This window comes from Hetaerina americana, unplaced genomic scaffold, assembly GCF_022747635.1.
Source record: "Hetaerina americana unplaced genomic scaffold, ioHetAmer1.1.p SCAF_4, whole genome shotgun sequence".
Classification (NCBI taxonomy): Eukaryota; Metazoa; Arthropoda; class Insecta; order Odonata; family Calopterygidae; genus Hetaerina; species Hetaerina americana.
In genome coordinates this window covers 36,465,024-36,491,691 of record NW_027286985.1, presented here as the reverse complement: position 1 = coordinate 36,491,691, position 26,668 = coordinate 36,465,024, and the positions used below count along the sequence as shown (strand labels likewise).

Sequence of the window (26,668 nt, the reverse complement as noted above, 5' to 3'; positions counted from 1 at the left end):
AAGTAGATTATTGCTAATACTAGCAAGTTATCAAATTACTCGTCGCGACGGGGAAGATGGCACCTTGACTTAACTGTGTATAGTAACTTTATATGCATTTCTCACTTCATATTTAAAGTGATATTTTTTAAATTGATTTTCAAATAACCAATTTTTATATCATATAGATATGTAAGGTAAAATTTACAACTTTTACGACTAACTCTAAACCATTATATTACATTTCCAAGTAAATAAATGCCATTTATTAGTAGTTGTACCATTAGTACGCTTCGTCAATAATATTAAAAGAAACCATCTATTATTAATATTAGATTTCGTTAAAAGATTACTTGACTTTCATTTGTAACAAGAATTAATATTCCTTTCTGTGATGAACTAAACGCTTTACGTAGTAATGATTAGTCCAGTTTTGCAATGGACTATCATTTTGGAGGCATTTTATAAATTATGGTTTTACACTATTACTTATATATCAATGTAAAACTGTGCTTTCTCGTTTAAAATGGTTCGTAATTAAACTAAAGGAAGAAATTTAATTAAAGAGAAAGAAATGGAGGCATTTTTATGTGAGGCATTAACTGTTTTATGAAATTTAATAATTTTGTTATGGAGTTTGCATCCTCTGACAATATATCCCCAACATTTTATTTTTTATCTTCACGGGAACTATGTTAAAATAAACAATATTCAATCAAATGTTTAATCACCGCCTGATAATTATTTCATTACTGGTGACAGGTGAATTATGAGCATTTAAGGAGTTGTAAATTTGACACAATAAGCTGTATTACAGGATTCCAAAAGCTTTGGACGTGACCAATTCTGGCTGGGGAGGTTGAGAATGTTAGAAAATGACCCTCGTCACGACACGTGTCACCGCTGCCCTCTCTTAAGTGACAAGTTTTGATGGAGAGTCCAGGGATACACGAAGGGAGAATACAAAACGAATATCCCCGCGGTCGCAGAATTTCACGCGGGCGAAGGGGCTCGGCGTTAATTGCACCGGGATGTATCCTGTATGAGAGACATGCCACTGAAAAATCACACGGACATGTTAATTGACATTCGGGGAACACGGGATGTCATTAATGTGCTGTGAGTGATGTAAGGTTAGGTCGGTAGGCTTAGTCCATGAATTATACTGTCCAACTCCATTTTAAAGGAGAAGAGCGTCGTGGAAAGTTCAAAAGGACCAAATCCTCATAATTCAAGCCTAATCGCCCAGCCTCTTATCTTAGTGTTCAAGTGGGAGTTTTTTAATTTGTTTGCCTAAATTCTTTGTTCTTATTCTAATCTCACGGGTATACCCTTAGAAAGACTTTTATTTTCGGTGATTAAAGCCATATTTTGCCTTTGTATGTAAGTAAACCAGCCCCTCTACTAAATCTAACACTCGCTACTATCGATTATTCTCTGAAATAGATTGCTGAGATAGCTGCATCGTTGAGATCCATGCGACAGTTTTTGAGTTTTCAATAGATTCATCCTCTAAATTTGTTCCGCCTCGTGGCTCCGGATGAAAAGTATCCAGTCGTCGCTTCATCTCCGGCAGTATTTACATGTATATTTTGTTTTATCCTGAATTCTTTATATCTGGTGAAACTCATTCCGAATATTACCTTTTCATGCCAGAGAAATTTATCCCCTGGTGTACATCTTTAGTGCTCGCCCAAATGATATGGTAGGATCAATGACCGCACTGATAAAGATTTTACCATATTTACAACATTCAGATGAACCAGTACCGTATATTTTTGGAGTCGAAATGACGTCAGTATATGGCATTGCATTAGACTTGGCCTCAGTTATCTGGTACTGTGTAATGTTGGAAATGTATTATTACCCCCATCGTACTACGGTAGGACAGATCATATGGATAAAATTAGAGAGATTAAGTGTAAACCAGATAGATTTAAGATATAATTCTTCCCATGGACGATAAGGGATCAGAATAACATTTTCCAACCGCGAAAGGGTCGTATTCAGGTCAAAATTGGTCAGGTGTTATTCATTCCCTGCCATACATCCTAGCATTGACTCGCAGGATGCTAAAATATCTAAATCTAAGAATAAAAGAGTTATCGGAAATGTATTTTTGACTATTGTGTATTATGTCATTTTTATGTAATACATAAAAAAAGTTATTCGTACGATTAAAAATCAGTCTTCTTTATCAAAAATACTTGAGTGGTTTTAATTAATATTTCAAAGCGCTACTTACAACGTCAGCAAAATCCATTGCATTTAATAGCATAACGAGTTGATAACAGCTTCCAGTTGTTTATAATCGAAGTGATGTATAAGTTTTTATTGGACATCTATACAGAAAATATTTCAAATGGCCAGACTTGCTATGCTCAACCGGGAATAGGCAGTCTACGGCCCTCGAGCCGGCTCCGGCCGGGCCGCGGTCAAAATTGGGCGATACCCCTTATCGTGCAACGCCGTTGAACTTAGGAACTATCCCTCCAAGGCCTTGACCGACCGGTTGGAGTCTAAAAAAGTGATTATTCTCGGACGCACAAAAAGTGCCAGGTGGGTATGTTAAGATAACTTACAGCAGAAACGTTGTCTTCGTCAATTATTCATGCAGTTAATTTGAAAATTAAACATTGTCTCCCGTTGTATCAATGTCCACGGACTCAGAATTTTTCACCAATATACTGGAGACGTATTCATTAACTATGATGTCTGAAAAATCGCTGTCATTTTGTTTTACTGTTGATTATGATTCCTCTTGTACCACTGAATATACTTTATCCGATATGATTCAAAATAGTTGTACTGGAAAGTAACTACCAGGCTTATTTTACCATTTCATTTGTCCACCATTAATTACCCACAGACACCAGCGCGTCATCGCTCGGGATGAATAAATTTAAACACAGCTTCAAAGTTTTTTTGGCCGAGTTATTTAATCCAGGGCTCATTTCTTTGTTCTGTTCACTGAGTCAAAAGCAATTAGTGTGGGTGGGTGTTTTGGGAAATTCAGAAGAAAGGGGTGGAGAGGAAGGGCGAATGGAATTCCTGAGTCAGCGTATTGGAATCCATGTATTAGCCCAACGGACCGTATAGTCTAAAGAGAACTTTCCCCGCACTCGCATTTTGAGACTAAAATGCCATTGGAAAATCCCGACATCCGGAGAAATAAGGCCCGACCCCTTGGCGCGGGATGACGGTACGAGTATGCAAAACATATAAACTTTCTTTAACCTTTTGATAATCTCGTTTAAAATTTAAATCATTAGAACTGAGAAAATTGATCTCAGACACTCAATATTGGCCATATTGTTCAGAGCCCCACTCAACAAGCAGTAATAAAATACGTATAAGTTGTCCATTTTTATTCAATACTAACTTGAGAATATGGTTGAAAAGTTTGATAATTTTAAAATCAGGGTATTGGATTAAAATTGTTTGATACGTGTAAAACAACCGCCATACCCATGAGCAGATAAACAAGCAAACAAAATCCTTAAGGTCTTGTTCAAAAGCGATCTTCAGAAGGTCTGATTACCGTAATGTTCAAAAGCGCTTTAGTGAAATAGTTTTTTTTCCTTGTAGTCCTAGTTGACAGAGCCCCATTTTAAATAAAAAATATAAAGTTAATTTTTAAATTAATTGCATAGTAGTGTGCACAGAGGAAGGTGTCGCTGTTCCACAGAATGTTTCCCTTCACCTTCTCTTGAAGATGATACTCCCTATGTAAGTTATGGTCGCAAATTTAACTGTTTTCTTGGTAGAATATATTTTTTTCTAATTTTCAAGGTTAAATATTGCAAAATTTCTATTTTCTAATCATATAATTTTATTTGAAATTGTACAGAGTACATCAGGAGTAGTACAGAAAAACAAAGGTGGGTTGTAACATGCATGGTATATCCTTTAACCACGTCATTTATAATTCCCAGAGGAAATTAGAAAAATAATTATGAGCAAACAATTATTTTGTTAATAGCACAATTATATAATGGTTTTGCTGTCTATAGGCTAATGTTTCCCCCAATAGTACCTCAGACTGACTATGTGGCATTGCTTCAGTACTCAATGACGGTTCTTAGAGTACCTTGATGATTATCTCTAGAAGAGACATTTAATTTTAAGCTTAAATGTTTCCCTACGCTAACTTTTACTAGTCACTTCTGCTCGCCGACAATGTCTGAAAACACTGTGATAATTCTGCCTTTAAACGTTGTTGGTCGGCAGATCAGTAATTATAGCGCATACTACTTTTGATTGATCGGAAAACACTTGATATGTGCCATTCACTAAGCCACATAGTCGTTTTCCACTAGTTTTTCCTGGATATTGATGATCGGGCATATTCCTTTGCAGATTTCGGTGAAATGCCTTGGTTCCCGCGCAAGATTGATGACATCGATTTGGCCCAAAGAGTGCTTATGTACGGTTCTGATTTGGATGCAGACCATCCGGTGAGTAACTAAGCAAATTCAAATAAAATATAGTTCTGTGCATATGCTAATGGCTATTTTTGTTAGTAAAAAGGAGTATATTCATTCCATTATGTTTATTGGAAAGTTGAGGTGGTTACCTCATTCTGTAATTGTGAAAACTCAGATAAGTAGCTATTTATGTTCTCCCAATGCTTTTTTTATAATATGCTATAACCGTTGTCTAAATTTTTCCACATTTTTATCAGTAGCGTTTCTGGGTAGCCTTCGAGGTTACTCGATTTCTTGTTTCATTGCGTATGAGTTAGCTTGCATTGTAATTATTTAAGAAAATAATAATTACTTAGTACTGTAAGTTAATCTTATAATTGTTTTACAATAGTATATAACAATTATATAATATTTATATTATTTTTTTAGATACATTAGAAATAAGGGATAGCTTTCAATATTACCCCAATTGGAAATTCATTCTAAATACACAGACCCTATCCCATGCTTTGCTTTCCATGATAGTCAGACATCTACGAAAACCCTTTTGCTTTTCTACCCTTCAAAATTCCAGGTAGCTTTAGACGTTACATAAATTACCATGAAAATATTTTTTCCCTATACCCTTTTACTTGCTTTCTCTTTCTATTTAGTACATCGTTTTAATAAATTACTTCTCATACTCTTTCACAATACCATTCATTTCATTTATCACAGCGTGTTCCTATCGAGCCATGTGTTTTACTCAAATAATACCCATACTCCACGGACATTCATTTTTAGCATTAACATGTCGGTCATGACTGGTAGCTCTGAAGGTCACCCTTACCTCTGTTCGGAACTACTCCATTATGGTGATACATATCGTCATTTTTGTAAATGGATTCATTGAAAGTACTTCATGATAGTAGTTAAATATTATATTGGAGTAAATCTGCTGATTGACCCAGTTCATGAAATCCAGAGAGAAACGATTGTATCTTACGGTGAAAAATTTCTTACAATGTTTACAAGTTTTTTTTCGGGTGAAGAGACCCAGGTTAGATAAAAATTTAATGTATACATTTGACGTGTGTATATATGTATATATATACACACGTATATATGCATCAAATCCTATATATAAAAAATTTATATATAGGTTTTGTTTGTTAAAAAAATGGAACTAAGCAATCATCTCTGCTATTCTTCGTGAAAAATAATTATGTTTTCAATTTACTTGAGCATTCAACTTACTTTTAACTTCTCTCCATCCAATCCGTGATCACCATCTAGATAATTGTACAGGCCGAGCGGCATTTACAAAAACGGTGAAAATAAATCACTTATTAACCTTTGGTTACGTCACCCCTTCTGTAATATTCTAACAGTGCCCCTCGTACCTATAACCATACAGTATACTGGGCAGGTCACAGTTCATTCGTGGGGAACAATTTACTCGTAATACTATACGGAATTCTTAATTATTGGAATTCCTACAAAACTTTTGAGAGAAAATATTTCCACATTCCGTCATATCCTTCTAAGACTGTATTATTTCACCGTGAAATTTTTCGATATTGACGAAAAAAAGTTAATAATTTAGCCGTTGCACTCGTATAATTGGCTTGCGGAGATTTATTTGAGCAAATTCATTTGAAACCACCCTTACAGCGCTAAATCAAATCTAAAATTTGATTCAGTGCGGATAATGGGAAAGCAATGTTGGACATGGGTTTTGAAAACAGTTTCATTTTTGTACCCAATTAATAAACCTACAATTAGTGTTGATATATTCTATTCTTTAATACTATTTGCCATAAAAAATCTATTGGGGCCGGGGCTGTTTTATAGTTCTGCAAATATGACTTACAGAATGGAAGGGTTATTTTTTCTCCAGGGCTTCAAAGATCCTGTTTACAGAAAAAGAAGAGAACACTTCGCAGACATAGCTAACTCTTACAAATAGTAAGTAATCCTTTACATCTTTTGGTGTAATCTTTTTATGTAGATGCATGCAAAACTGACATGAAACTAGATATTTTTGCCTTATATCATAGAATGGCTAACTCCCTCTCTCTCTCTAAAACTCTCAGCCTTTTCTATAATAACCAAAATGCCGCTATTTTCATTACATTTTTTCCCTTTTGAGAACTAATTTGTTAAATAGTTCAGAATTTTCAGCTTTTTTGTCAGTTATCACTAACTCATGATTTTATAGAACCAACTCTTCGGTGTTTCTTATTATAATACGTGGAAGGGATATTTAAATTGAATACATTGAATTGAATGTGTTTAAGTAACATATTTCTGATACCCCCGATAATGTGCAATTTTTTTTAAATTCCAGGGAGATGCATAATGTTTATGAATGAGTATGGAAGTATTAAATTCAGATACTTCCAGATAGATACTAATATTTTGCCAAAAGGGCTTCTATCGCCTTGGTCATAATGAAGTGTTTGTGAGCGATTGTATCAAGTATTACTACTTTTAGTACTACTCTTTGTTAAAATCAAGACATAATTTCATTTGTTACTTTATTTTATGTGCATTTATGATCATTCACATGTCAGGAAAATTATTTCCCCACAAATGATTACAAATAGCTTCTTATATTTAATTTCGTCACCTGAAGGATAAGACCACCCTAGAGTTGAACCTTTAGTCGTACTTGATTTATAAATCATTGGTAAATTTCGGGCAAAAAATATGCCTCGCCTTAACTGGAAATATCTAGTATAAAAATATGTTCCATTATTTCATTTTACTCAGACTTGTTTTACGCTTTCGAGCTGATTTTGAAAAACTTGTGCGTTTAAAATCCCAAATATATCTCACGGCCGCTTAAGCCTGCTCAACACCCGCTATAGTACAATCTTGTTATATCCACGCATTGATGTCATTTAATGCGAAGGATAGCTCTACGGCCCCGTGGTTAATACAGGTATGCCCGCTTTTGTAGTCGCATGTGTGTTGTTCCATACCTTTTGAACGCAAACGTTGTTAACTGGTATTGTTCTCGACAGCGGGCAGGCCATCCCGAAAGTGCAGTACACCCCCGAGGAGATTCGCACTTGGTGAGTATACTTTCAAAGTTCCCTAAAAGCCATTCCATAATGGAGTGGTTTTTCATTTATGGGGTCAACATCGAGCTCCACAAAACTGAATTTCACGATACCATTAGTGGGCATCTTTGATTTTCCATTTGTGAATTTCTTTTTGAATTTGTAACTATAATAATTGAGTTGACGAATTTTATCATAGAAATCGTTCCTTTTGGTGAATGCTCATGGAGGTATCAGTATGGAAGTACCTTCCATACGACGGTACTTCGTTATTGTATTAATCATTCTTATACTCAATGTGTGCCCTCGAGATAAATCAAAGAATTCAATCGGTTCTCATTGAATAATCTTCAGTTTCTTTCAATTAATATTCTTCTCTTCTTTAGGATGATAAATTTTATATTTTTTTTAAATATTGCTGCTAATCTTTTTACTTACTTATTTTATTACTGTATTCTATAACTTGTACTTATATAACCATCTTGCCTACATTTTGTCCAAACGATATAACATGGTGTTTTCAATGTTTATTTTGTGGTCTTACAACACCGTGATGTGTTACGTGATTGGTTACTATTTTTATCCCCTTAAGTTATTCACACTGAGTGCTTCGTTATTCATGCTGCAGTAAAGAACAATCCTTCAAAAATTAAGGATATTCGCCTTTATGTAGCCACAATGTCTGTAACTTGGAGAGACTGAAATGGTCGAAAGAGTCCATCATTGAAATTCCCGATGCACCTATCCTTCAAAATGGCGCTGTCCTTTCAGATCAGCGGCGGTCGCAGGCTATGGACACAGAAGATATTTAGAACTTAAAGACTAGTCCCAATTTGTAGTATAGGCATGAAATTCATCTCACTGCAGTTAAAAATGACTTCTTGTCTCGTATGTAGCACTTTATATTTCTTCTAAAGATTAACCTTACGCGAAGAAATTACAAATTTGCACAGTTTTCAAGAAAAATGCATTTAAAATTGAAAAAGACAACTCATAACTTTTTAGACCATTAAGGCGGAGATATGTTCGGAGAGGAAAAACAAAGACTTCGAACATAAATTAGGAAACATTTTCTTCACACACAGTGCTCTACTGATTATATCTTTGATGAGGATCTCCCATGGTATTCAAGTCTCTTTAAAATAGAGGTGATAGGTTGTGACATGAATACTTAAATCAGATATGATGGTTGAGATGCGTTTAGTGACGTTTTTGAAAAAGGAAAAGGACCCAAACTCAACTTTAGGGAGAGATTGAATTGTAAATTTTACAGCAATTTGTGATTGGAGGTTAACTTTCCAAGTGAGATTGAAACTCTACCATGTGCCCCTTACCATATTTGAATGTGCAAGATTTTTAAATCCCATTTTATGCCAAAGTTTTTAAGCATGTATTATCCACAGTAGTGCAGTCATTCATTTGCCTCTGTTAAGATTAACCACTGCATTCGTACGCATCGGAACGCGGACACATTTCCCGTGTAAAACGCTGACAGTAATAATATTGATTCATCCCGCCTCCACATTTACATGAAGGGTGGAGTAATTCAAAGGGTACATATGTATGTATATGCTTATATAATTTTAAAAAAAGCGTGGCAAATTATTAAAAGCATTGATTGCTAATAAATAAACCTGCTTGAGAAATAACCTCTACGTTAGTCAACTGCCACAATTTGCACCTTCTGTCAAGAAACTTTCCGTATCTTTTTTCGACTCCAGACATGTGGCCTATCATTATGCATTGATGAACACATCACTATAGACATTTTAATGACGTAATCGATCTCTCGGGGCAAGTGCTTCATCTGAATGGCCGCCTTCCAGCCAGGTCAAGCACCGGGACGGGGCCGATTTTGTTTTCACGTGTGACGGAGGTTGGACCACTTTCAACTCCGACAATTTCCAGCCGCGACGCCAGCAAAACCAAATGAATTCTTTCCCATGACAAGTGGAACGCATCTCACCGTACTATCGTGAAAAATGCCTTTAAACCTCAGTCAACTACGAGAGAAAGGCTGTGCCTGCCAGCTGCTCAAAATGAATCTCTTACCCTGATTGACCGAGTTCCCTTCATGCCACAAACATACGTGAATAATTTTCTCATTTTCATATATTCTTATATTATATATATACATATATTTAAATATACACACACACACACACACACACACACATATATATATATATATATATATATATATATATATATATATATATATATATATATATATATATATATATAGTCGGCTTTAATTTCATATTCATATCTACGATTGCCACATGACGAAAAGTTTGACTTTAAGGATGGTAGCGTTTTATGTAAATTGTCATCAAGGTATCAAATGATTCTCTCAGTAAAAAAAATAGAGAGCGCTGGATCAAATTTATTTTATGCTTCACATAAATGCCTGCTTAAGCATGACCCCATTTCTCTCCTACCGAAAGCATCAACTGGGCACTAATGAAAAACGCATCACTATCTCTTTTCTTTTCAAATATTATTCAATACCGTAGTATCTGTATTGTTCAAATTGAGCCTCGGGGTTTTTCACGGCTTTGGTGAGTGGCAATAGTTTTCTGATTCCTCACCGTGATCATGTTCTAGTGCCTTCGTCAAAGTTGTGAGCGCGACAAAAAACTTGAGCTGAGAGCCATGCCTTCAAGTTGCGTTTATTTCATTTTTTCATCCCTTACTGTGACAATAATCGTTTTCTCTACGTTGGTCGCCAAATAACCCCCTAAAAATTCCAAAAGATGGTACTCATAGCACTGGAAAGGTTTGCTATTAGTAAGCCTCATCTCTAACTAGATTTCTGTTAAAGTTTCAGCTATATTCATCGTGCGGTTTCATTTTTATAATCGACAAAAGCAAAAAACGTTTGTGTATTTAGAGATATGGAGAAAAATAAGTTTCATGCAGTGATTAAACACTTCTACTTCAAAGGCCTAGCACCGAGAGAGATTAAAGCTAAGTCGGATGAATTCCATGGCACATCTGCTCCTGTATTTGCGGCTGCTTACAATTGGGTTAATGAGTGAGGTTAAACGTGCTCGTGCATCCACAAATGATGAACATCATTCGTGACGTTCAATGGAAGTGACTTCCTCCGAAATTATTGACAACTCCACGATGTGCTTATGAGTGATCGACTAATTTAAAGTTCGCGAAAGAAATGCCACAAATATATCTCAATGTACCTTCAGGCATACCACTAGATGTGTTTTATAGTTAAAATGAGAAATGTGATGTGAAAAGAATCTCGGGAAGAAGGGTGCTGTGTTTCCTCTCAGTAGAGAATAAAGGTAATCGTGTACAAGTCTTTTCGGAGGCTGGTTTGGCACTTTCTGATGCAATTCTGATGAGTTTCTGCTTCGATAAATAACTGTGGACAAAATAAGCATGTAATAAAACAAAAAATATGCATACAATGCTACACTTCAGAGACAAAGAAAAAGTCGTAACGGTAACAATTGGCTTCTAAATGTGATCCAGCTCTGAAGAAGGCGAACACGGTGAAATCTCCTGACAGTGTGGTGGCCATTTTTTTTTTAGAAGTAGGCGGAGTCATCTACATCGGCTACTTGCAAAAAGGACAAACGTTAAATGGAGAGTATTACGATTTATTTACTCGTATTTATTTACTCGTATTACTCGTATTTATGCGTCGTCATCGCACCACTGAAGCAAAGAAAAAAGTCCTCATTTGGCAAAGAAAAAATGATCTTCCATCAAAAAAATACACGGGTTTACACCGGTGGAGTTTCTGTGGCGAAAATTATAGAATATAAGTTCCAATTTTCATATCCACTGTATCCACCAGTGTTGCCCCCTCCTATTTTTTTGTATTTCCAAACTTGAAAAATGCCTCAGCAGAAAACAATTTACGTCGCACGAGGTGGACAAAACAAACACAAATGCCTATTTTGAGAACTTTCTGAAATCCTACTTTTTGGACAGCTTAAAAAGTTTGGAGAAATGCTGGGAAGTGTATCGAGTTAAAATGAAATTATGTTGAAAATAAAAATCTGCCGAAATAATGTATGTCTTACTTTTCCTCTGGACTTATTGAACGGCCCCCGTAAGACTCCAGGCATCATCATCCCCACTCGCCCATGCCGTCGGGCAGGGTCCCCGCCAAATACGGGCACATCCTGTGGACCCTATTGCCGGTATAGGAAAAGGGTACTAGGGTACATCGAGAGCCTCCACTGCCTCGCCCTTCTGCTAATTTGACGAAGAATACAAAAGAGCCAATGTAAATATTCATCAATCGTTCGTTTACACAATGTCGGGTCCTCTGTTCCAAGCTCAGTCGTTTTGAATTAAATTTTCCATCCTTCGGGGTAAAAAGGAAATATATCATCAGTGAATTGCTTGTCTTGATCCGACTATCTTATAAGATCGCTATGATGAAGGCAAGCAAATCTTCGTTGAATTAAGTATTCCACGGGAGAGTTGAAGCTGTCGACTAGGGATTTAGATGTATTCCAAAAAAATGTGTTATGCCATGTGAATTTATGTATTACATAGTTATCAAATAAATATCACATAAATATATTTTCTTTTAAAGTGTATTCCTGCTTTATTTCGCATGGTTACTTTCATATGCCTGCCTTAAAAATCTCCTCTTACTATTTGCTTAACGCACTGACAAACATATACACAGTGTAGGGAAAGGATTAGTACAAAAATTCATGAAAAACGTAATGTAAACTTTTAGCATTATTTCCTATGCGCATAGAGTAATGATAAACATAATCACTTACCCTCGGCACCAAGGCGGCTTTACTAGTTTCATTCGATGGTATGAATTTAACGAACATTACTAGAAATGTATGTTGCTTGTATCCAAGGGGCAACGACTGTCCGCGTTATATCCTTGGTCGATATGCTGAATAGGCAGTCTGCATAGCAGCAGTGGCTTTTTCAGAATACTCGGCACCTGAGCCGAGAAATTATATTTAAAATGTTATATTTAGAATATTTATTACTTAAATGCACGTCGATCGCAATATTGCGTTTGCGTTAAGTAAATCAAGAGAACGATTTCTAATGCCAAGTTCACTCAGAACCACTTTACGTGACATTCAAACTGTATTGTTAAAATAGAAAACTATTCAAGATTGAGGAAAATAGTTTGTTGCCTTCGCCTGAAATCTCAGGAGCAACTATTGTAATTTTCACAAAAACAAATAACTAAACATTTACCTGATTTCGTTGTGTAACTCTAAACCGACGAAAATAAAACCAAGTAATAATATGATATGTTAGGAAATAATGCAATACTCTCTTTGGGCAACGAAAAATTTGTAGCCTTTATAAACTCTTTTGGAAGTCCGAATGTACTTAAAGCCTTCGCCAATATAAGCGGAAACAGTATTAACAATTTCGTGTTATGTGCAATATTCCTTCAAAATAATCCCATAACAAGTGTGACGTGGCGTAATCTCTTAATCAGTTGCAGATTTATGGGAAGCAGGATTCAGAGGAGATGAAACAGGTGTAAAATTTTTTCTTTAGTTTGGTCTGCAGAACGAAATGCTGCTTTTATTTAGCAAAACTTCGCCTTTAACCATTTCATTTGCATAATTTCCCTCTTCGTTTCCATGACCATATTCCCCCTATAATTTAGTTTGTCGTGGCATGAAAAACCTTCAGGCAAGGTCATTTTCTTTTGGGTTATCCGTCGTACAACTCTTTTTCCTTTGCCTCTTTGGGATTTATAATGTTTGCTGTTGTGTTCCAGTCAGGAAATGAGTCACAGCAGTTGTACATCTGCAGCAATAAAAACTGGCATCACCCAACAACAACTTTCTTCGCTAACCTTGGGAATAAACTTATGATGCTAAATACAAAGGTTATCTCGTATACATACTCTCTTTTTTTATCTCTACATTATGGATAACATTTTAATGGAAGATGATTATCTCTTTTGCATGAAATAATGCTTATGCCATAAAATCACCCTAATTCGAACAGTGGCTCTTTCCTGCTGCTCTATCTCACCATACTGATCCAAATAAGCCATGGAAGGCATGATAGCTCATTAATGAGAAGCAATATTTATTCCATATCTCTTCTACTCTGCCAGAGCTGACATTGTAAATTTAATGTTTTTCATAAATTTGCCTGTGCCCTGCAATATAAGGCTTTATAACTAACTAATAAAATCTAGTCAACAAAGGTATGTGCTGAAAATATATCTTTGTATATCCTCTCAGTGCCTAACTGTATTGAGTGAGAACTTTTATTTCTCCTCTACATCCTTTATGTATAAGTAATGATAGAATATTATTGGTCTTATTAATTAAGGTAATATTATTTATTTTTATCACTAATGTTTTCCTGATGCACATGGGTTACCATTTAAAATATGAGGTTTGTGGTAGACTGCCTGCAAAATACCTACATTTTGAATGAATAATCCTCTGCGTTATCCAGTTTCTATTGATTGATAATAAAACTCTGGCAATATTTAAAATCCAAATCTTTTTACTATACGTCCCCACTTGCTCTTACAATTCTGTTAACAACAGTTTTGTTAGCACAAATGATAATCCCACAAGACTTCTACTTATTATCAAACACTTTCAATGTAAGTAGCAACAACAATGACATTTGAACTGGCAGATAATAGATAAAAATGAAAGATTACAAAAATGATCTGTATGTTCTATTTAATTTAGTAGAAGATGTAGTATTTAAAGAATTTATCTCTTATTGTGAGCTGATGTTTAGTGTGTTTTGAGAGGAAATATGACCTCAGTAGTGGCATAGAGTGAGTATGGATTCATTTGAGAAAAGTGAGTAGCACATTAATTTATATGTGTCACTGTAAGTTGGCAATCTAGCAATATGTGTACAACTTGATAATTAAAATAAGTAAAAGGTAAAAGAATAATATTCAGGGATTAAAAAATAATTTTCACATTGGATAAGGAGATTTCAGCAACTAGTGTTTACTACATTATTATACTTAAGTTTACACTTCAATAGGGATTCCTTTGAATCAAAGTAGTATGTCCCATTGGTAAATATTTTTTCTATTTAAGGGAAATATAGGTAAAGTTATTAATAGAACTAACTTTAACTAATGTCGCGTTGATTTTAGGATTTTGAGTGTCATTTTTTCTGAAGTTTGCATATTGAGTATGATGTACATGCATCTAGAAAAACTGTATCATTCCATCATTAATTTAGTGCCATTATCAGAGATTATAATATTTTCTAATGATCTCATCACAGGGGAACTGTGTTCCATGAACTTCAAAAACTGTATGCAGTCCATGCTTGTGAGGAATATTTGGAGAATTGGCCACAGCTTGTCAAGTACTGTGGGTACAGGTGTGTGTAAAAGCTAAGGAAAGATTTCTCAAAAATTAATAGAATTTTTCTGATTGTCTTTAATGAAAAATTTGTTCTTTCCAGGGTAGATAATATTCCCCAATTAGAAGATGTGAACACCTTTCTCAAAAGTAAGGAAATTCTAGATTAAATACTCATTTTAATTGTTTTTCTTGCTGAAAATTTTCAATTTACCTTGACATTAAATGAATTTAATCTATACTGTGATTATTTTGAATGTAATTTCAGGGAAGACAGGCTTTCAGCTGCGTCCAGTCGCCGGATATCTTTCACCCAGGGATTTTCTCTCGGGTCTAGCATTCAGAGTTTTCCATTGCACACAATACATAAGGCATTCTTCGGATCCATTTTACACCCCAGAACCGTATGTCTTATTATAATATTGAGCATTGTTTTCAAGAAGAGTTTTCAACCCACATATCAAAGTCATTCTGATAAATAAAACAGTTTCTGGCGTCACTTGGTGGAAAATCTTCATATTTAAATTGAAACTAAACAACTCGGCTTTTCCACTTAGAAATTTATTTTATTTACTACCTAAGTTTCGTTATGGTATAACATCATCAGGTAAAAATACAGGTCAAACACATTATATACCACTGAATGGAGGGGAAGAGGAGGAGGGAGAAAAGTAAGGATTGGTTGAGGTAGGAAGAGGGGGCGGAGGAGGAGGATTGGTAATTAATAAATTAGCCAGCTGGGAAGGGGGATTACTACAATGTTGAAAAAGGCTTGCTTGGCATCAGGTTAGTTGGCAGAGGAGTGGGGGAATGAGTAATGTGAACGGGGAGAATGGCATAGGGTAATTACTCAGGTGAATAAGTAGCAGGCTAGGAGGGGTTACTACAATATTGAAAAGGTTTGCTTGGTGTCATTTTAGTTGGCAGATGGGTGAGGAAAATACAATAATGGGGAACAAAAAGGGTAAAGAAAATCGTTGGTCAAAACATCTTCTCCAAAATCCATGTGCTGAAGGATTTCTAATTGCTCCAGCTCATCGAGGCGGTGGCCTTTCTTCTCAATGTGAAGGATTTCAGGGATGAAATCACTGCTGTGGCCCCAATCACTCAGGTGTTTGGTGAAGAGTGATGTGGAGATGTTGTTTCTAAAGCATGCTCGGTGCTCCTTTACTCTCCTTTCTAATCTCCTTCCTGTCTGGCCTATGTATATCCGGTTGCAGTCTTTTCAGAGGAGTTTGTACACCCCACTCTTGTGTAAGGGTTTAACTTGGTCCTTCGTGTGGCATAACAGATTGCTTAAATTTGCTTTATTGTAGAAGGCCGGCCTCACCTTTTCTTTTGGGAGAATTCTTTGCACTTTTAATGACAAGTGGCCAAGAAAAGCAAATCTCTGCCAATGTGGCTGGTTTTCTGCAGCCGTGGGAGAATTATACAAGACTAACTTGGCTAAACGGGATAGTATTGTGTTGTAAAGTTTATCAATTAACACTTCTATACATCCATTGTTCACTGCATTCTGTTTTATGATGCTGAGTTCTTTAAGAGTGCTCTCTTTAAACATGCTCTAGATAGCATGGCGTGGAAGGCCTATAATTTTTTATAGCATCAGTGCCAAGAATTATGGTTATCCCTCAACTTTCTAGACTTAACTATTACAATTAAAAATAATAGGTCTGATTTTTCCATTTTTAGGAAACAGTGTTACAGTGACCAAGTCATTCACCATAGTTCTAGGCACTACTTCTCTCAAAAATTATCGGCCTGGGTTTATAGGTTTGCAGGTAGTTCATGGTCTACAATATTACCTGTATAATAATTTGATTTTAGAAAAATGATATTCTAACTGAATGAATACTTTTACTATCGCAACATGTTAAGCACAGTAAATAAAGCAACATAAAATATTTTACAATCTCAATATTTGAAAAATATATCATTGAATAACAATTGGCATATAAAAGCTGACTGCATATCTCATAGATATGCTTTGGAAATGTCTTAATTTTTGCTTTTCAACCTCCATCATTGCCAAATATTCTCGAAGCAAATCATCAAAGGTACTTAGCAATATTTTAACTAATTTTTATTTAATCCATGGCATCCATTTGCTTTAAATGGGTGATGGGCATGAAAAGAGGACAGAATTAGGGGAGGGAGAGAAGAGAAGGGAAGATGGGGAGTTCTGGGGTTCAAGCAGAAGAAGTGGGAGTTGCAGGGAAGTGGGAGACACCCTTAGTGGGAAAGAAACAAGGCAAGGTCGGAGCACCCTCAGAGTGAGAGATTGAAATATAAAGAAGTGGCATGATACAAGACAAAAATTACATTTTGTCATGTCATAGAGGTTTTCACATTTACAGAATGATATGAAAGAATATATTTGCAGAATAACAAAAATATAGTATATTCAATGTTCATTTAATTGCATGGTGCTTAGTGACATAGCAGGGTCTATATAAAGCTTAAGGATGAGCATACAAACCTGAACTATAGTCTTCTAAATATGTAGCCATATTTTAATTAATTGTCATTATGCTGATTATTTAAATAGACTGGTTGACCATAGATTCATTGGCAAAAAGCAGAGGTGAGTAAGGAGCATGCTCTGAAAAATTGAAAGAGAGGAGTGAAGGCAAGAGAGAAAGAAAAGTTAAGGATAGTGTATATGTTAAATGGTGGATAGCAAAGGATCACATTGTATGGAAGGAATTTGGTATTGTGTTCTCAGCTTCCACAGTCAAAGCAGTGAGCATTTTGGAGAGCCAATTCCCCACCACTGAACTTAGTGATGAATTTGTTGTCTTAATATTTGAATTGCCCTTGTCACTTCCATGACCTAAGAACTAAGATCAAACAGATGAGATGTATGTGATGCTGTTCATTTTGTTGAGAAGATTTACTATTCCATTGTGCATTAACCTAAGCATGAATGTGCAAAATGTGATGTTTTTGCATTTTTTGGTGTTGACACATTTTTTCATGGAACATTGTACTAAAGACACTTAGTTTTGTGCAAATAATGCAAAAAAATTATCTCTGTAAGAAATATTGACATTTTGTTGTACTTTTGGAATCATATATTTGTGTGATTTTACACAATTTGAATACTTATGTTCATACTGAAAACTTTTCTCAGTAAATACTTTTTCAAATGTGCTCCTCTTGTACATCCTAACAGGAGGAGCTCAAAACTCTTCATCATGAAACACAATGAAAAATAAGCACAAGTAAATCTAGCATCACATGTGTGTTGAATAATCAGGTTTTCATTGAATATGCTTGAGAAAAGAAAAAGTAATGGTTACACTCAACTGCCAATTTGCGGCATTATAATGAGTTGAGATTTTGGCTTAATTATTTATGTACACATCTAAAACCAAAACAATATTTTCCAGCTTTTGAATGATTGCACTTCATATTTTTCAGGGATTGTTGTCATGAACTTCTTGGTCATATGCCTCTGTTAGCTAATCCAAGCTTTGCTCAGTTTTCCCAAGAACTTGGACTGGCAACTTTGGGAGCTTCTGATGAAGATGTTGAAAAACTGGCCACTGTAAGAAAATTTGAAATTTTTAAGCATATTCTTTCTTTATTTTGTTTTAAAAAAGGGAGTGTTCTTATCTTGCTGGGGAAACTTATAACAGGAAGGAATCTTTATGCTTTTGTCTTGTTTTCTTATCTATCAGGACCCATTTCCCCACTTTTTTTAGCATAGGTACCTGAGACATACTGACATTGGTTGCTATTTTTCAGTCATCAATGACCAAAATTATTTGATGAAATTTGTATATCAATTTAACTTAAATTTTTGTAGCAATATCAAAAGCAAATCCTGACACGATAAGGATACAAGCATCAGTGAGAACTAAATTGAATGTTGGTCATTGAAAAATCACAACTAAGAATGTATCATAATATTATTTATTATTGTTACATTCAGATTATATGTATAATTGGTATTTATGGAGGTGAATGTACTATTTCCTTGCATATTTCTTTATTACTTAATCTAATTAAAACATTTTAGCTCATTATACAAATTGAAATATCTTGGCCATAAAATGAATCTAGTTCAAAATATCTCAAGTTGAACTGTTGTAAGATTTCAAAGATACAATTACTTCGATGCAATACTTGTTAGTTGAAGACCAACATAAACCGTTAATGTTTAATATATTTTGAAGTATTCTCAAGGAGTGCCAATTATTCAAATCTCCATAATTAAATGGGCAGATCATCCATTGGTGACCATCAGAGGCATACCCATACCCATACCAAGCACATCTGCACTAATGAACAAGGGTAATTTGGAAAGTTCTTGGAATGGAATGGAAATAAATGATTTACTTCAGTGAAACTTTTAATTTTTCAATGCAGTCTCCCTATACATTAATGCACTTGGTCCAGTGATGTGCCAAAGTCTTGATCTCATCTCGGATATTAGATTCCTCCAGGCCTGCAAAATACCCATCGAATCTGACTGTTTGTTCTTTGTTTGAAGAGAATCTCCATCCATCACGGAAAATTTTGAGCTTGGGGAAGAGATGAAAATCTGATGGAGCCAAATCAGGCAAATAGGTTACGTGTGGCAACAATTCTTTTCTTACTTTATATATTTTTGTCATGGAAAAGACACTTGTGTGTGGTCATGCATTGTCTGGATGAAACATGACTTTATTCCCTCCCAAACCTGGCCTTTTTTTGTGTACCATTTGCTGCAGTTGGTCTAAGAGGTTGGCATAGTATTGTCCAATTATTGTTTGACCATTGGGAAGATAATCCAGCAGTAGAATCCCTTTCACATCCCAGAAAACTGAGGTCATCATCTTTCCGGGCTACCATATTGCCTTTGCTTTCATTGGGGGTGGTGAATCAACATGTTTCCGGTTCTTTTCCTACTGTTTTGTCTCTGGGGTATAATAGAGGACCCAAGTTTCATCTGTGGTCACAAACAGGTACAGAAATACTTGCTGGTTGCTCTTAAACCGGTCAAACATTGTCCAAAAATTTCCATTCTGACACATTTGTGATCCTGTGTCAAGAGTCACCGCCAATCTAGCATATAATTTTCTCATATCCAATTCCACTGTTAAAATATGATATGCCCATTCAGATGATATGGGTACAGCTACAGCAATTTCTTACACTTTCAGTCGGCGATCCTCTATGACCATTTGATGCACTATTGCAATAATTTCTGGAGTAATTGCACATTCTGGCCAACCACTATGCAGATCACCATCTAAGCTGCCCCAACCAAACTTAAACTTATTTTTCCCCTTGACAAACAAAAAAAGAGAGATGGCCGCTGCGCAGATATCTTCCCAGAGCACTGATGCGTTACCTGTTTACTCTTAAAGGGTTACCTATTACTAAGCGGGAAACTCATTTTGCTATTGCAGATCTTTGGTGTTGATTCCAAGAATCTTTCAAACTACTCTTGTATTTACTTTTAATTGATTTTAATCACAGTTCTCACAGAATGTATACCAATACGTATTCATATAGGATTCATAAAAATAATCTAGAAGAAATAATGCAATTGTTATTTACATAAATATTTTATACACTAATAATCTGAACATGAGTGCCACATGGAGACTGCATAATTCAGGACTACTCTAAATAAAGGGCAGATTCTCAATTTTTCTGAGCAAATATTAATGATGTCAAATTTTAATACTTCAGCTGTATTTCTTCACTGTGGAGTTTGGATTATGCAAACAGCAAGGGAAGATGAGAGTTTATGGAGCTGGCCTATTATCATCAGTTGCTGAGTTACGCCATGCTGTGTCACTTACACCATGCCCTGAAGATGGTACAACTGATAATGGAAATCCAAAAACAAAATTAAGAAGATTTGACCCAGAAATAACCTGTAAAGAAGAGTGTGTAATTACCGCTTTTCAAAATGCATATTATTACACAGATTCATTTGAAGAGGCCAAAGAAAAGATGAGGTTTGTAATTTTATTAACTTTAATGCATTCAGATTTTTTTCAGATAATGTGAAATTTTCAGAGAACTAGTTCAAGGATGTATTTTGAATCATAAAGCAGGTATCAATCAGAATAATACATTATACAAACCTATTACTTCTTGGGGAGTTATGCATTAATAAGTTGCAGTTTCGGCAAAAATTTAGGTTTTTTATAAGTCATTCACTATAGCACAGTTCCTAAATTTTTGTGTAACTTTTTGACTTAACTGTATGAGTTAAAAAATAAAATTTGACATCAGTCATTTAAATTCATGCAAAAAGATATTTCTAATTTGGAAAAGTACAAATTACTTGTGAAACTTCTAGGCATAGTCCCTGGAAATATCATTTTCTTGTAATTATGGTTCACTGCTCTTAGCCCTGAGATTATATCCATTAAAAGCAATGTATTCATTTCTCCCTAATATCATTTCTCACATTATGAGGAATCATTCAAAAAACTAATTCTTGCACTTTAATCTCCTCTCATAAATCATTTTCAAAAAAATATAGGCTCGATGATTGCTATCAGTTTTGGTACATTGGTGTTAATGTCCAAAGTTCTTTAGATTGTTTTTTGTGGACTTTCAGAATTTTCATAAGGGAATGATGAAATCCTGTAGTTGCTGAGTAACTTTCTCCATTCCTTGCTTACAATGGTAAATAAATTGCCTTTTCTCCACTAATATTAATTTTGGCATTACCTATATAAGTCCCCAAGATGACGGAGTTGAATAACAAATGCACACACTATTCATTACAATCTGGTGATAAATATCAGTTTTTGGAAATTAGTTAAAAATTTCCAAAAGTGTAAATTCTTAGGCAATGGTCCTAATTTTGTTTGTATGGCCAATCTATTATCCAACTTCTATTGTTGGGATCTCTCCCACCCATACCATGAATATATTGACTCAATTTATAAGTTTAAGGTGATAATAGTAACCTGACTGAAAACCCTCTTGGAATTCTTCACGTGGCCCAAGCAATGAAATAAGTTTGTATTTATGAAAGAATGACTGCACACTAAGAGGGAGAGAAGACAACCTCATTAGGGAGTAGATCTGACTAAAGTTTGAATAGTTATAGTAGCATATGTATGAGGGTGGTCCGAAAAGTTTCCAACCTAACAAAGATATAGGACATTTTTTCTAAAATTTTCTGATATTTTCTGAGGTCGGAAACTTTTCAGACCACCCTGGTATATGGGGATTTTATATTAACAAGATAGGGAAACAATGAGAAATGGTGCACTCAACATAAATGCACACTTCAAGGTGTTTATATTAGGTCTTGAGTAAATGAACAATAGATGTGAGAAAATAATTTAGAAAGAAATGATCAATTCAGGCTTTACTGTATTGGATTAGCTAATTAATTCACATATTCAATGCTAGTGAAGCAGTAAAAAGAAGTTTTTCGTCATTCAACTATTCTCACTTTTTTAATACACATACTCTTACGGCCAGTCCCAGAACAAGTAGGTATGCACATAAACAATGAGACCTTGGTATTCATTTTAACAATTCACCACAACTAATGATACTCCTACATCTCTTGACTCACAATGACAATATAGATACCATTTTTGTGTAGTATCTTAGAAGTACAAATATTTTAAATGGATATTTCCATTCCATCTTGGCAGCGATGCAATAATAATGTAGAGTATTAACTGCCAAGATTAACTAATGCATATGCCATTTTATTTAAAATCATAATTTTTATGAGGGCTAATATGCATTAAAATTTCAAAAAGTACAAGTCATTCGCCTTAACTGGGATCTGAACCCAGATCCCTCTATGACCCACTGTGTGCTTTCAACTGCATGTTCCACTGAGTGCCATTCACCACATTCGGTATGCTCGGCCGAGTGCTTTTGTCAGTCAAGCTACCAAGGTATCCCTCAGTGAAAAGGGATGCTTCAGTAGCTTAACTGGCTAGTGGCTAAAGCACTCAGTGGAACATTAAGGCATCAGGCAAATGATTTTGACACTTTGAATTTGAATGCATTTTAGCAGATAACTCTGTCAAAAGTTACAGTCACGGCATCTTCTGTAGTTCTTTGAATTGAGGAAGACATTTTAATAAGAAAGATCAGACATGCATTCATCACATACAATTTATTGATCAACATTTTAATTAAACGTTTTATTGTTACCTTAAATTGCAATACATATGTGGCCAAAGTTTAATATATTCGACTACAGTATTGTGTATTATGATAAATGTGAGCTATCAACTGCTTACGAGGGTGGTCCCATAAGTACCTTGCCTGATCTAGAGATGGCGGTAGTTGTTTGAAAAATATCACTGTATTAGAAAGTTTGCAATCTATAAAGCATATGTTTCAAGTTTGAACACACCACGTTGTTTAATATTTGTTTGGCAGCCATCAATAGTGATCATTTTCAGTGAATTTGTGAAAATGGAGAAAATTGGTCACCGTTATGTGATACAATACTTTTATTTGAAAGGACTCAGCCCAACCAATGTAAAAGCTGAACTGGATTCTACTTTGGGTGAGTCTGCACCTTTGTTTACAACAGTAAAATACTAGGTAGCATAGTTAAAACCAGGCCGCACAAGCGGTCAAGACAAACATCGCATTGGTCGACCAAATGAGATGACAACTCAAGAAACGGTGAAGAAAATCCACGAAGTGATACTGGATGATCATTGACTGAAAGTGCGTGAGCTAGCAGACATAGTAGGTATTTCAAAAAGTGTGGTACATCGCATATAAACTGAAAATTTGGACATGAGAAAGCTGTCTGCAAGATGGGTGCCGTGTTTGTTCACACTCGAGCAAAACCAGTGTCGTGAAGATGTTTCAATTGAGTGTTTAGCAAAGTTTCACAGCAACAAAGCAGAATTTTTGCACCATTTCATAACCATGGATGATACATGGGTTTCACACCCCACTCCACACCCGAAACAAAAGAACAATTAAATTAATGAATTCAAAAGGGAAAACTGGCTCAAAAGAAGATGAAGACCATTTCATCAGCAGGCAAGGTCATGGCATCAGTTTTTTGGGATACACGTGGGATAATTTTCATTGACTATCTTAAAAAGGAAAAACTATCAATGGTGAGTATTATGCAGACTTATTGCAATGTTTGAGCAAAGAAATCAAGGAATAGCATTTGGCTTAGAAGAAAGTGTTGTTTCATCAAGACAATGCACCAACTAACAAATCCATTATTGCAATGGCCAAAATTCATGAATTAAAGTTTTAATTGCTATCTCATACACTCTATTAATCCGATTAAGCCTCCTCTGATTATTTTCTGTTTGCAAACTTAAAAAAATGGCTCGGTGGTCAAATATTTTCCAACAGTGATGTTGGCAGTAATGGCTATTTTGAGGAGCAAGACAGTTTTTATTATAAGGGTATCAGATATATTGAACATCGCTGGAAAAAGTGTATAGAGCTGAAAGGAGGTTATGTTGAAAATTAAATACATTTTTTTCCAAAATATTTGGGTTTTCTTTGCTGGGTCAGATACTTCTGAGACCACCCTCATATGTACATAGGTTATTCAATAATTCCATTTGAAAACATAGCAAAACAAATTTTATGGTAATTTTTTTTCAACATAATTTCCTTTTTAACTCAATTCACTTTTCTCATTGTTTTTCTAACTTTTTTAAGCTATCCAAAAAGTAGGATTTAGAAAGGTCCTCAAAGTAGGAATTTGTGTTGCTGATGACCACCCTTAATCCAAACTGATCATTCCCTAAGTATTAGTCCACTCTTCTCTCCATTTTTTTAATGATCATCCTGGGTATCACCTCAGCTGCGTGCAAAATCAAACTTATTGCTGTATACAACTCACATAAGACTTCTTTTCCCTTTTTTGGATGGGGTCTACTGCTGATTTTTTGAAGTCTTATGGCCACATTCCTCCTGCATGTATTTTATGAACCAACCCGTAAAGACTCCTCTTTCTACTTCTTCTCAAGTCTTTAAGATGTTCTACAAGGAAGTCATCTATCCCCATAGCCTCATTTCATTTCCTTTATTGCCTTTTCTATCTCCCAATTTAATAATATTGAACCTGTACTATCCTCACAGGTATAGAACCTAAGTATAATATACATATTATGCGTTATTTTTTTAATTTCTAAAGTCAATAAAATAATCTAACTTATAAATAACAAGTTTCCAATAGAGGAAAAGCAAAAAGGCAAAGATACAATTAGTTCTGTACTTATTCCCAGGTCATCATTTTTAATGTCTGGTCGTGGTAATTGGATCTTTACATAATACAGTATTCCAAGAAATCTTTGTTTTGGCTCATATTTCCATTATTGATTTAAGTACATCATTAATGCCCTATATTTATTTGAAAATGTCTATTGGCCTCACTTGTTCATCCTATGTATTCTGTATATCTAATCCCCATAATAATTTTTTCTAGGGCATTTGCTTCAACAATAAAGAGGCCTTTTGGTGTACGCTACAATCCTTACACACAAAGTGTTGAAGTGCTAAGCAGTGCTCAGAAAGTAGCAGCTCTGGTATCTGAATTGAGAGGTGATCTTTGCATTGTAAGCAATGCATTGGCCAAGATAAGGGAACAAGATGAGACAGTCGACATTGACAAGCTGGCAACAATGCTTCACCAAGGAATTGCAATTGAGCCAGGGCCAAATCAAGACGATGAGAGGAAGGTGGAGGAAATGCTCCAGAATTGCAAATGAATTCAGTGGATTCAGATTCAATTCAGAACCTTACTTTCTTCTCAATGTACAAATTGCCAATCTTTGTCAATAGCTTTAATTAATTTTAGAAGGATGCTTCCATTAAATAGAACTAAGCACCTAACTACCCATGGAAATATATGCATTAATTTATATTATTAATTACTGATTGTGGAACTATGTACGTCAGGTGGCTGTACAATTACTGAAAATTAGGATCTGCTATACCAAACAAACAGAGTAGTTTTTCGTTGCAATAATCGACATGTTAGATAGTATCTTTTATATTATTCATACATTTCTCTATGCCTGCCATTCCTATGACCCTGCTTAAACTTAATCAGTATTATTTTCTTTTGTTGTAGTAGTCACTGTCAGTAAATGAAATAGGAATGGTTATGGAACTTGATGGAATATAAATCTCAAAATGTTTATTTCACCAACTGATGTAATCAATAAAATACACTGCATATAATTTCCCATGTCATATTCTTCCATAGATATACAACCCTGAAATCTATCCATATAGGAGAGATATGGATGATATGGCATGATTAAAGGCCTGGATTATTCAGATTTGGATTGTCTCATCAAATGTAATCTGAAGTCACCTAAGTTTTATCTTAAGTGACCCACGAATTACAAGTCCTTATAACTCGCACATATGAGACATTTTGATGGTAGCAAGTGGTCCAACACTTCTTACTAACTATATTACACTGTTGAAAGTTTTAAGAGTGCTTCCAGAGGGCTTCCCATGAATATAGGACACAGAGGCTTCAGTATCATTTTAGAGAATGTCTGATTTTGACACAAGTATTCCTGGAGGATATTTAAATAAAACCATCAACAACTGCCAAAAGTGGAGATGGATGAAAATACTTCGCTGGGTTTAAATCAAGATTTAGACAGCAAAAAGGTCAAGATGTCCATTGAGATAATACCAGAAAAACTCTAAATGAATACGGTCATCATCCAAAAATTAGTCTCAGCTGTCGAAAAATGTAATTATTGCCGCAAAACAGGGCACAGCTGTCATACCCAGGGTCAGCTGTGAAAATTCATGGTATCCAGTTATTTTTCCTGATACTCAAGAGCCCTCTGCCTTGATACAGCCATATGTCATGATACAGAAATATAAGTGCCACGTTATAGGAATCTGTGCATAATTAACGCCAAATTCAATCGGGAATTGGGCT

The 26,668-nt window shown here is 35.2% G+C and overlaps 1 protein-coding gene across 5 annotated transcripts in view; it reads left to right on the top strand.

Moving 5' to 3' along the window:
* Positions 1–25,932, top strand: part of Trhn (tryptophan hydroxylase) — a 137,248-nt gene extending 111,316 nt beyond the window's left edge. For all 5 annotated transcript variants that reach the window (XM_071589913.1, XM_071589916.1, XM_071589912.1 and 2 more), the window contains 9 exons: positions 4,339–4,436; positions 6,286–6,353; positions 7,415–7,465; positions 14,702–14,800; positions 14,885–14,931; positions 15,050–15,185; positions 18,205–18,331; positions 20,467–20,738; positions 25,187–25,932. In XM_071589913.1, the coding sequence (XP_071446014.1) occupies positions 4,339–4,436; positions 6,286–6,353; positions 7,415–7,465; positions 14,702–14,800; positions 14,885–14,931; positions 15,050–15,185; positions 18,205–18,331; positions 20,467–20,738; positions 25,187–25,469 (1,181 nt within the window). In that variant the 3' untranslated portion in view covers positions 25,470–25,932. The remainder of the gene's footprint in view (positions 1–4,338; positions 4,437–6,285; positions 6,354–7,414; positions 7,466–14,701; positions 14,801–14,884; positions 14,932–15,049; positions 15,186–18,204; positions 18,332–20,466; positions 20,739–25,186) is intronic.
* Positions 25,933–26,668: the final 736 nt, after the last annotated feature.